Genomic DNA, 12801 nt, shown 5'->3' on the forward strand with positions numbered 1-12801 from the left:
GTGTAATTTAGCAATAAATTGTCATTATGAGCCAGCAACAGCATTTTTACACAAAAACAAAGTGAGCCAGTCAGTGACCCTATTGTACATCATATTAACATGTAAATTATCATATGTGGATATTATTATCTAGATTAAGCAAAAAAAAAAAAAAAAAAAAGTTAATGGGGCTTGTTAAGGCTTTTTATGGCACAAAAGCTACACGACTGTTTCATTGACAAAGAAGAAATAATTCAAGGCCATAGAGCAGCACTGATTTCCACAATGCATCAAGTTTGTTGACCAGTCCAGCATGTCTGCCTACCTGATTTACATATTGAGATTGTTTAATCAAGATCCAGTCATAACTCAGGCAGAATTGCAATAACAATAAAACATATTAATACCAGATGTAAAAAGGTAAGTCACATTAGTGTGTGGTTTTTTTTTACATCATCATCACATTTCAGAGGTATAAACGTAATTCTAGATGTTCATTAGTCCTTCCATAACGTGTAAAAATTACACATTACAGAAGCCTCCAAAATCACAGAAGCCTCCAAGAGATGCAATCGAATTGCTATTATGACATTTTATGATTATTTGATAATGATGATGTAAAAATTGCCTTGAAAAGGAAAAACTGCCTTTACTGGGAAACAGGGACGTCTTGTCAGCTCCACATTTCTTCAAAGTGCTGTTTGAAAATTTTGGCTCGGTTTTAGGGTTAGAGCCAGAATTACATCAAGGTAAGGGTTAGATAAGAGATAAGACTTGGGTTTACCATTACAGCCCATCAGTTGGAGCCCTTGCAAGTATAGATGAACAAATGCATGTGTTTGTGTGTCCCTGGGGCCGTCATGACCAGATGTGTCCCTTTTGCCATCATTTTTTGCGCCACTGCTTCTTAAACTTCATCAGGCAGACACAGACTAGACACACACACATGGGCGTGCGCACACACACATACACACACTGGTTTGTATTAATAGACTCATAAAGTCATTTGTTAAAACCTATAGCTGTAAAACCTGTCCCAGGATGTTTAAAAAGGTGACAGCCCGACATGTCTTATGACTCAAACAGTAAAAAAAGAAATTGAGCAATTACAGGCTGCTTTTAATCAGCAAATAGTAATCAGAAATTACAACAGTCATTTCAGGTTACTGGTTTCTCCAAACTTTGCTTTACTTTGATGGGGCAGAACGTCGCTCCCTGACCTCCAGGTGTCTTTCGTCTGAAATGTTCCCTTGAGTATCGACAGAAATGTTTAAGGATTTATCTCATCTTCCTGTGGCTGTGAGGACATGAGGTTCGCACAATGACAGGAGTGAATACTCTCTCTGTTCACGCACACAGTCTAGCTCTATCTCTCTCTCTATCTCACACAAACACACACACACACACACACACACACACACACACACTGCAGTTGCCTCCAGTCAAGCGTGTCTTATTGGCCTTCTGTTTGACTTCCTATTCGGCTCAGTGTGTGTGTGTGTGTGTGTGTCTCAGTGTGAGGGTGTGAGAGTGTGTGTGAGAGATCCAGATGGAGATGGGTTTATAATCACGGGACAGTTGTTGTTTTTATTATTATTTTATCGTTGTTTTTACTGCTCACTAAACTGAGTATGAAGAGTGGAGAGGAGAGGAGAGGAGAGGAAAAAGAGATGGGCAGTGAATAAGGAAAAAGGAGAGAAGAGCAAATGGAAAGTGGGGAAAGTAAGGTAAAGAAAATAAAATAGCAAAGAGAGAAGAGAAAGGAAATAAAGAGAATGAACAGGAGAGAAAGGACAGTAAAAGATGATGACAGAGGCAACAAATGAGGAAAGGGGAGTTGGAAGGAGGACGATTCATGGCAAGCAAAGCTGCCAATGTCTTGTTGAGAGGAAGAGGAGAGGGAACGAAGGAGGATAAAAGATAAGAGGGCAGAAAAGGAGAAAAGGCAGAGGAAAGAGGAGCAAAGGACAAGTATAAAATAAGACAGGGGAGAGAGAAATGAAAGGCCAAGAAAGGTTGCAAATGCCATTTTAAGTGGGATGGGACAAAGGTAGCAAAAAGAGGGGAGAGGAGAAAGAAAGTGAAAGGGGAGAGAAAAAGCAGATAAGATGAGCAGCAGGTGAGGGAAGGCTGCCAAAGAGCTGTTGAAAGGAGGGGAAATAAAGGCAAAATACAAAAAGGGAGAAGGAGAAGAAAAAGGAGGAGATGAAAAGGTATGGGAAGATATGAGGGGAAAAGGAGAAAGAGAAGTGGGAAACGGCAAACATGGAGTGGAGAAAAGAGGAGAATGGAAAAGTGAAGAAATTAATGAAAAGCAAGGTTGCCAGTGTCAAGAGGAGTGGGAAAAAAAGGGGGATAAGAGGAGTAACATAAGTGGGGGAGGGGAGGAGAAGAAATAAATGAGGGAAGGAGGAAAAGTAAAGAAATGCTGCAAAGGCCTTTTGAGTTGAGAGGAGAAAAAAAGAATAACTGATCAAATGGGAGGAGAGAAGTGAGTGATGCATATGAGACAAAGGTTGTTAAAAAAAAAGTGAGAGGAGAGGGGAGGAGTAAAAATGATGAAAGGGGGGAGAAGGGAGGAAGGAAATGTTGACTTGCAAGCAAGACCTGCAAACTCTTAGCAACAAAACTTTACCTCTGAGTATTTCAGCATTTCTTTCTTACTTTTCTCCATCTGCTTCTATTTCCTCTGTCAATCTCTCTCCTCTGACTCTTTATTTCTCTCTCTCTCTCTCTCCGTCCCTCCCACCACATTTGCAGGGTTCATCCAAGTCGCGTTGACGCCCACTCACCTTCCAACATGCTACCTCAGTTTCCATGGTAATCGAGTAGCGACCGTGCTACATAAATATATACTTTAACATTCAGCACTCCACAACTCATTAAGAACATCTTCGGATGAAAAATTAATCTCTCAGGGTGTTGTTCTTCTTAAAGGGCCATGTCGCTTGATTTAATTCCTGTGAGTGTTTGTGAGCACGAAGCCAGACAAACGCTGAGAGCGCGTGAACCTGTAAGGTCGTTGGGATGTAAAAGTGGGAGCTGCTCTGTGGAGCGTGACACAATGGTAAATATGACCCAGGGGGATTTTATGAGCACAAGAGAACATTTTCTAGCTCACGACTCATGAGAGAGTCAGAACAAAGCTCATTTGGGTACAAAAACCCCAACTGTGTGATAAGAAAATCAGTCTTCCATTCAGCTATCTGTGAAGTATCCTAATGTGTGTTGTTAACTGTTTGAGACGTATGTAAACAATATAGGAAGCTCTTGATGTACGTTGTAATTTTGTTCTATGAATCTTACTGCAATAAATACTGACTGGTATTTAAAAGTAGGTGGTGGTACAGTGGAAGAAAACAATACTTTGTGTAACAAGGGATGCAACAAGCAATACTCTATTTTACTGCTCTTTTCTAAGTTTCCTGGAAAGAACTATGCAGTTTGGTACTAATGATACGAATTACAGGAAAAACAAAGACTGTACTGATTGTCATTTTAGTTTAGTTCAATTAATTGTGTTGAGTGTTTATCATTGACTTCCACATGAATTTCCATAAAAGAAGTTGCTACAGTTAAACTGCTAGCTTAGCATTTAGGAATGCAGAGAAGTATATCAGTGAATCACTCTCTTTACTTAATATTAGTACCATATCATGTTTGAAACTTTGTAGGAGAATATTTGGAAATAAATTGTATTTTATGAGCATTACGAAAGGGCTGCTATATAATTTGTGACTGTTTGCCCCTTTTTAAACTTACATGTTACACAACAGTAGATACCATATGGTATTTACTTGACATTTTCTTTAAAATCATGGATCAATTACTGCACAGACCAGGGACCTGAACAGACCAAAACTGAGCATGAATAGACACAAAATTACTGCACACAATGTATAGTAATTCTGTGTTTCTCTCAGTCTGCTGGTCCTACACTGGAGGTGTGGGGGCCTTTTACCTCCTTCTTCTTCTAAGAACCTGTAAGTTATTACCTGATGCGTACAATAAAATTACACTGTAAATCACGGGCTGTATTACTGCAAAGTTTTACTGCAGTATCTCCTGGTTGTGGGTGGTTACAGACTAAAAGGTTAGAGTTGCTTCTAGTCATTTTCTGTGTATGAAAACACTTGAAAGTTTTCACTTCTTCACTACAGAAAGGTGAAAAGGTAATAGTGGTCAACATACTGTGGCTGATATCGTGACCAGCACCAACAGACAGGTCTGCCTCCTCTCCTAGCTTGCATCAGTTCTCAATGGGTTTTAATTGATTTTTCTGTGTTTTTCCTGGAGTTTTCTGTCTGTATTTTCAGCTAAATGGAAATCTACTGCTGCACTGGGTAGTAAAATTTCAAATTATAGTGGTTATTTTGTGGGAATTCAGCAACAACATATGCTAAGCTTTAACTGTTGGCTTATTTCTGAACCTTAATGGGAGGTGTGCCTGTGCAGAATCTGGTTTCAGACAAGGCATGGGGATTTCACTGAGATTCACTTACATCCATGAAGATTTCATGGAACAGAAGCTTGTAGAAGATTTTGCCTGTAGAAGTGATTTTTATTTTTGCTATTTTTTTAATGAATGAATGAATGCAGTTGCCAGGAGGTGGTGGGGATGTTTGGCAGGCATGCAAGGCACAAGACTGTAACACCACAATCTAACCTTAACCAAGTGCTGTCAGTGCCTAAACATAACCATAAAAAAGTTTCATGATGCTGCAGTCACTGTGAGCGGACATTGTAATGCAAGATCAGATATTTTGGCAGAAAACAAATATGGTGTCTGTGCTCATTTTGCCGATGTGTTCAGTAGCAGCATATTTGAAGCTTGCCAAATCCGTAAATTAACAGCATATCCTCATTATGTTGATAGAAAACATAATCAGGCCACAAAAATGTTTCCTACAAATATGTTTCTAACAGAACAAATATGTTTCTTACAGAACATATTTGCTGTTGGAAATTAGTTGTATATAAAGAAAATTTCTTAGATTCAGTGTTGGAAATATCTGCTGGAAAAAAGAAGCTGCTAAGAATCTGTAAAGATAGAAACTGTGTTATCCAGAGGTGAGATTTGAAAGTATTAAGGAGATATTTTAGTGCAGTGAGACTCCGACTTAGAAACTTCATGATGTCCCACGTGCACAAAAAACAACTTGTTGGTTCAGCCAAGTCGTCACACTGTGTCAGAAATTCACACACACGTGCACACACGCATACACTTGTGTGCACACACATTGCTCTGTCACGCAAACACACTTGTGCGTGCACGCACACACTCTATCTCTCCCTTCGAAGCAGATGGCTCCATAGTCATAGCTGATGTTTCACACATCAGTGAAGCACACCATGTACTCACAACTACTGAATACACACCCTCACTCTGTCACACACACGCACACATACACACACAGCATTTAAGTCACAACAACTGAACACTCTCACAAGGGGAAACATGCTTGCACATGCACACATGCGTAACTGCTCGAACCCAGACTGACTTACCCTTTCACTCACAACCACTTAACACGCACAGGCAGTGATGTACACACATGTGCATACACAGTCACATAGTCACACACACACGCACACACACACACACACACACACACACACACACACACACAAATACAGGCAAATGCACAGAGTGTCCTCATAGGTGCTAATTTATGGACTGAGGAGCCATGTTGTTGGCAAGTTAGCCCAAACCTCATCACACACACACAAACACACTCACATGCACAAGTTTACAGCATTAACAGCTATGAGGCAGTAGGTTATAGGGCAGTATTGTCACGGGTGTTGTTAGGCCTGATGTCAAATAGCCGATAACACCAAGTGAGAATATTGCACTATAACCCAGCAGCTCAAGGACATTATTGCTTTTACAAGGCAGTCAGCAGCACCTGTGGGTTTAATTGAAAACACTCAACACCAAATATAGACCAATGATAAAGAAAATAAACCCAGTTAACTAGTCCCTTCTTTTACTGCTGGGGTTGGAGGGTTTTTTTTATTCTGGAGCTATGAAACAGAACGCTGTCACTTCCTCGAGAGCATCTGTGCACTTCACACATCCAGCACAGGAAGCCTCCAAAACAAATAAATTGCTTCGAAAATATTACTGCTGAGAGAAAATTAAATGCTCAGAAGGAATTTGATGTCAACTTTTTGTGCCAAGTAGGGTGTAGAAAATCAGCGTTATTTAACTTACTGGAATCAATGTTTCTATAGCAACACAACTCTGGCCTCGCTGATATTGGGAAAGGTGTGAAAAATTCCCTGACAGCTGGTGGGCTATCATGAATTAATGTCGCCAGCAGAGTCGCTGTGAACTACCTGATCCACAAAAACACATATAAACACCAGCAGAGACCCGCGCACGCACACACACACGCACAATGTAGCACACAGGACTGGGATGTGTGTGCACTTGTTGAATGATTTTAAATGTTGTTTTAATAAATGAAGACTTTGGACCACCCAGTGTGGACTTGGGATGAGCTGTGCTGACAGCATGAATAGTAACACAGAGAGACACAGGCAACGTGCCCAGATATCTTTGGCACATTCAAGCAATTAAGGTACAGAAAAAAAAACATTTGATTCAGGGTGTTAGAATGATTTGTTTTCCTTCAAAGAGGAAAGAAGATGGTGATTATCAGCATGCAGTGCAAGATGTGTTTGCTCTATGCAGCAGCAAAACGCTCACCTGTGAAACCACTATGTCTGAAATTTCAGGATTAAAGCTAAAATCCAGTTTAATATAATGGTTGTACACCGGAGGTTGTCAAAATAGCTTTGATTAAAGGGTCATTGCAATCAAATCTTAAATGACAAGGAAAGATAGGTGGATGGATATAGATGGGTGACTACTTCACTTATTTCTTTGTTTCAGGCCCTGTTTAATATTCCAGTAATACTGGTTTACCAAATGGACGGACTAGTGAATGAACCTAACCAAAGGCCCAGGGGCTCAAGGGGTAAGCGGGTCGCCATCTGTGAAATATCCCAATAAGAGACATAAAACGACTGCAAGGACATGCAAAACAACCACAAATTGCAAGGCCACAATTTTTATTTTTTTTCCATTATTTTATTTTATGTTTCCAAGGTGAAGCATGAACTCTGAATCTCAGTTTTTATGCCAATATATGCAAAAGTGCTAAGAAGAAATTTCCAAGGTCAAGAATGAAGTAGAGTCTTCAACAAGTTACTGCTCATGAGTAACAGGTAATAGTAACACAACTCCCCTTAAGACCATAGTGCTGGTTCTTGTACAGATTAAACAAACAGGATACACTGCAATAATCAATGAGATTAAGAAGTGTTGGTGGAGAGCTGTGTTACCTTCTTTATGCTAAGCTATCCTAACTAGCTGCCGGCTGTAGCTTCATGTTTACCATACCATACAGACACGAGGAGGGTATTACTCTTCTCATCTAGGACTAAGACTCATCAAGGAATCATTTTTAAAATAATTTTCCTCTTATATATTTAATTTAGTAGACTTAAACTTCTTTGTGTAATCCATCATTTTGTGAGATAAAACACTGCAAGACTTGAAGAGAGGGTCGTCCATGCCTTCATGCTCACCTGCCTTGATTACTGCAGATCTTTGTATCTTGGCATCACTCAGACTTCTTTATCATGCCTTGCTCCCTCCTACTGTACATTTCAAAGCTCCTGTCCCTGTCAGAGACTTGAGACCCTCTGACCAAAGACTCCCATCTAATGCTAACGCTGTTCCCTGCAGTCTTATTTTATTCCACTGTACCTACAGTTTATTAACACCTGAAGAATACAACGATATTATAGTCAAACACAGGCTGCATTATGAAGTGTTGCCTTTTTTTCCTGCTCTTAAACTGTATTAACAGACAATGATACTGTGATACTGGCCAAAATGTTCTCTGTGACAGATCACACAGCTCAAACTAGTTTCAAGAGTCTGTGCTAAATGCTAAATTTTCATCCCATATGGGTGCCTGTAACGACAGGGAAACACATTTGAATAAATCTAAAACTGCATTCCCTACATTTCAAAATCGGTCATTAAAAAAATTTAAATATGCATGATTTGTAGCTGAGGAGCTCAAACTTGCAGCTACACTGATGAGTTCCTTCAAGTTCAGTAACTCAAACAGTTTATTTATTACATGATTGAGGGAAAAAAGCACTGAAAATGAGAACATCTTAGCATAAACATGGGACTGAACTGGAGTCATTAGAGTTAAAAAGAAACTGCAGACACTCATCCATCCCACTGATCTCCTCACTCTCACTTAACACTATTTTGGCTTCAAACCCTGCTGCCTATTTCTGCTCATGTCTCTCTCATGCAGTCCTTTTGTGCTGGCGCAAACATATCTCTCTCATTTCCCGTGCACAGAGCATGTTATTTGAAAATTTAAGATGTGATTGTTTCATGCAATTTCATCAGACCTGCCTGTGCTGAAGAACTTAGAGATAAAATTAGCTCGGGTATATGAGGATCCAAGGTGACTGGTGATCATGTGTGGTTGTTCGCCAATTAAATCTCTTGATAAAGCTTTCTATTCCTGGATTAGGTGACAAACAGAGTTGAATACGTGCCTTTGAAATGCATCCATTTTCTTGTGGGTAATTAAGGAACATTTATTTATGGTTTTGTGTTAGCAATGGAATCTTTACCTTATGTTTTGCGAGTTCGGTATCATTTAACAATTCTGAAAGCTCTACCTTGTTAGAGGTGTTACAATAGCTTCATTAGGTTGTTAGCTTTTTAATGAAGCACAATAATTAATGTGTTAGTGAGTGGACATCTATTTTTGACTTCCCTTTGACATCCTTTAATGAGAAAAATGGGTTCAGCCATGAAGTGTGTTAGAGAAGAGTTGGACACTGAGACTGTCCACAAGTTGTTTCAACAAAGGCTCAAAAACTACATTTGTTTTACATTCATGTGACAAAGATCTCTAGCAGCCATAGAAATTGTTAAAAAATTTGACTTGATTGTGAGGAGAAACAGAGGAAGTGTGATGTTGTTACACAAAGTCCTCAGAGGGATGGGGTGGATGGATGGATGGATGGCACAAAAAAATACCACCAGCTGTGTCAAGTAAAATAGTTGAAAATGTAATCAGTTACTAAACACGTTTTTACAAATTACTCAAGCGCAAGTAATATATATATAGTAATATATGTAGTATATTACATTACTTTAATTACTCAGCCCAGCTCTCGCTAGAGACTTTAAGCAATTCCAAAGCCTCTACACCTACTCATCACCGTTTCTGTATTTAATACAGTAAAAATAGAAATGAGACGTCGTGGTGACAACATAATCACTGCTTGGGTTACATTCAACAACGGTTTGGTTTTTGTATGAATGAAGCACCACCAGAGACCAGGGTTCACTTTGGTCAAGGTTAGGGAAAGATGGTGGGTTTAAAAAAAAAAAATGTAAATAAGCATATTGTGTCAAACCCCTAAGATGTTGAAGTAAGATCAGAAAATATTGAAGACATGTTGAAAACATTCACAAAAGATGTTGAGGTGCTGAGTTTTTTTGAAAAGTATTGATTTCAAGCAAATTTACTCAGAAGATCAACTCATGAGGTGATTCTTTTACTGTTTATGTCCTCTGGACCTTTTCCTTTGTGTCAGGATCACTAAAAGTGCAATGTACCAAAGGCTTAAAAACTACTTGACTACATGTTCATCCTGCAGTTGTAGAACTTTTCCACTTAGTTTTTATTTTACACCATTACTAGCACTACAATGCAGTATTCACTGTGACAATGAAAAGGTCCAAAAAAAAAAAAAAGTTTTTTCAACCAAACACTTTTGCTTATTGTTGCTGATTTAATAAAACCACACAGACCGTTACAGAACAGGTTCTATTGTGTGCCTTCTACTTAATTATAGGCTAAGTCAGAAGCCTTGTTGATTTACTGTAGGCCAGTCACTCCTGAAGACTTATAGCCCTATCACTTCACCATGACATGTCATCATAATTTATGATTTATGATGGTTATTAAAAGTATTGACACAAGTAAAAATGAAATATGATCTGACAGTGATATCACACAGGGCAAAGTGGTCAGACTGAACAAATACTGTGGAGCCTGTTCTCAGGTGATCACTTTATCAGCCAACGCTTGTTTTTAATTGTCAAATTTTTAATGGTGAAAACAACTAATTCTGATCTTTACTAAAACAAAACAACAATGGTTTAAAGAAGTTTGTGTTTTTGCTTAATTTGAAATAGATTGTAATTAAAATGAGTAAATGTAATTTTATTACTTGTAAAAGGAGCAGCAAGTGCCTTATGTCTAATGAGCCTACTGTAGCACTGCCCTTACACAACCTCTTGAAGTCTCATCCGATGCCTCTCTTTGAAGCCTGTAGGAATTTTTGGTGCGTCTCTACAAGGACTCGCTGTAATTATGTTTGCCTGTAACGTTTAGTAAGAATGAAGGAGGAGAATGAAGAACACGCTTCCGTTAGAGTTTACATTATGAGGAAGAAAGTAAAGAAGCATCTGACTCATCTGGTCGCCTCGAATCTTCCCACACAGCTTGAAGACTCCACACGACAAGTTATTCCTCTGAACTAATTTTCATTCGGGGTTTCAGTAAAATGCAGTTAGGCTTTTAATTTGTCACCAAGTTGTATTTTTAAAGCATTATATGATCTAACTTTACTTAATAAACATTAGTGTTTTGACTTCAAGAAGTGCAAAATAAGCTCTGGATCTTGTGTAACATCTTAAAATTAAGAAAATTAAGGTGAAGTCTAGAAAACATGTAAAGAAAACTGTCCTGCTGTAAAAAGAGCTTAAATGTGTCAAGGACCAATGTAAATGTAATGTATATGAAGAGGAAAAAAAACCCTGACTTTTCACTGACCTCAAACATCAAATACTTACAAAAGGAAGAAAACAAGATGCAGAACATGTTTAAGTACAGACACGGAGCCAGAAGAGCTCTTAGTGTAAGGGGCGGGGGGGGGGGGCGCTGCAGCCTACCGACCCCCATCTGCAGCTCACTGCCTCCAATACAGCATCAATTAACCTAATGGAAGTGGCAATTAATTAACTTGGCAAACACAATGATTAAGGACCTGACAATCAAGTGAGTGGGTGTGGTTTAAGTGATGCTGATTTAGAGGTAATGATTTCCTGGCTGCTCTTTGATGAAAAAAAAAAACACACACACACACACACACACACACAGACACAAAAGCACAGTTACCTGTAGGTACACTCAAAGCTTAAATAAGAAAAAAAAGCCTTGAGTTCAAAGATCTGACTCTGAATAGTCCGATTTGAGTCCTGCAGTCTGGATGTCAAACACATTTGAAGCTTTCAAAATAAAAGCACCCCAATTTTTTTCTGTCCTACAGCAAACTCGGTGAAGACAAATAAAAAAAAAAAGAAAGCCCAGCAAACACCAGACTCTAGGCCTTACCGTGTTTCGTTGGCCGTTGGCTCCAATTGGTCCTCTGAATACCCCCTTGATGCTCCTCAGCTGTCCGTCACGCAGGTGGGTGGAACTGATCACAATGTAGTAGCACGCCATTGGATAAAGTTGGGTTTTATGTTTAAATATCTATCTATTTATCTCTTTATCTAGCTGGACTTTGAGGAGAAAGTCTCGAAAACTGCCTCCTCTCCTCCTCCTCCTTCTTCTGTCCTCCTTAACTCTCTCCCAGTTTCCTCATTTCATCTCCCCTCCTCTGTTTTATAAAGTAGAAGAGGGAAGAAATGGCAAAAAAAAAGAGACAAGGAGGAGCGCAGGTTCCCCCTGCTGTTCTTTATTCTCTGTCTACTCTAAGTTTTTGCCAGTGACTCTTTGACTCTGCCTTCTCTCTGCTCATCTCCCCCTCAGCTTCTGTCTCTTTTTAAATATTTCACCCTCTGCTCCTCCTTTCTTTCCACTCTTATCCTCTCTAAATGTTTTTTTTATTCTTCTAGTTTTTTTCCCCAAATTCGCCTCCCGCTAGATTCCTCTTTCTCCGTTTAAATATTTCTTTTTAAGTGCTTTTCGCTCCAGATGTTTTGCTCCCATCTTTCATTCATCAATCTTTCCCTGTCATTGACTCCCTCCCTCTCTCAAGTCTAAATTCCTTCCCGAGATCTCAGTTGCTCATTGATCAGTCTTGCAGTTCCTCTAACTATCTCCCGTCCGCTGCCTCCTTCTCTACACTTCACAGTCTCTCCAACCCCCTTTTGTTTTCCCTTCCTCTTTGTCTCAGTATCTCTCTAAGTGGAGGGGAGGGATACTTTTTTCCCTCCTCTTACTATCTCCCCATCTTCTGTCCCTGTCTTTGTTTCTTTCTCTCTCTCTGTCTCTTTTTGCTCACTGCCTCCTTGTTAGTGCTGAGAAGTACTCAGTCCTCTCCTCCCTCAGTCTTTCTCTCTGCCAGAGCAGGCGTGCAGCTTCCTCTCAGATGCTCCTCTCCTCTCCTCTGCTGCGCTGCATGTGTTCGCTCTCCTCCCTCCCTCTATCTCCCTCTCTCTGCTGATCTCTTGCTCTGTGGCCAGCAGAGTGGTTTGCTCCTCAGTTACCCGCGGTTACCATCTGCCCTTTTAACGCATGGAGTGCTGACGCTTGCTCTCTCCTCCCTCCCTCTCCACCCCCATTCCCTCCCCCTCTCTCTCCCTCCCTCCCTTCCTCCATCGCTCTCTGCCTCTCCTCTTGCTGTCTTTCTTCTCTCTTTAATCATCTCCTTCTCTCCCTCCTTCTCTCTTTCTCTCAAGCCAAAGGAGACAAGCTCCACCTACTGGTAAGCAGGAAACATACAGAGAGGAAAAACCCAGGAATAAAGGTGAGA

The 12801-nt window shown here is 39.9% G+C and overlaps 1 protein-coding gene across 1 annotated transcript in view; it reads right to left on the minus strand.

Annotated features, from left to right (window-relative positions):
- LOC108872935 (uncharacterized) overlaps nt 1–12576 on the minus strand; it is a 53390-nt gene extending 40814 nt beyond the window's left edge. Inside the window, exon 1 of the mRNA XM_018660866.2 lies at nt 11436–12576. Coding sequence (XP_018516382.1) covers nt 11436–11546 — 111 coding nt within the window. The 5' untranslated portion in view covers nt 11547–12576. The remainder of the gene's footprint in view (nt 1–11435) is intronic.
- Nucleotides 12577–12801: the final 225 nt, after the last annotated feature.

This window comes from Lates calcarifer, linkage group LG16_LG22, assembly GCF_001640805.2.
Source record: "Lates calcarifer isolate ASB-BC8 linkage group LG16_LG22, TLL_Latcal_v3, whole genome shotgun sequence".
In the NCBI taxonomy this organism is placed as follows: Eukaryota; Metazoa; Chordata; class Actinopteri; family Centropomidae; genus Lates; species Lates calcarifer.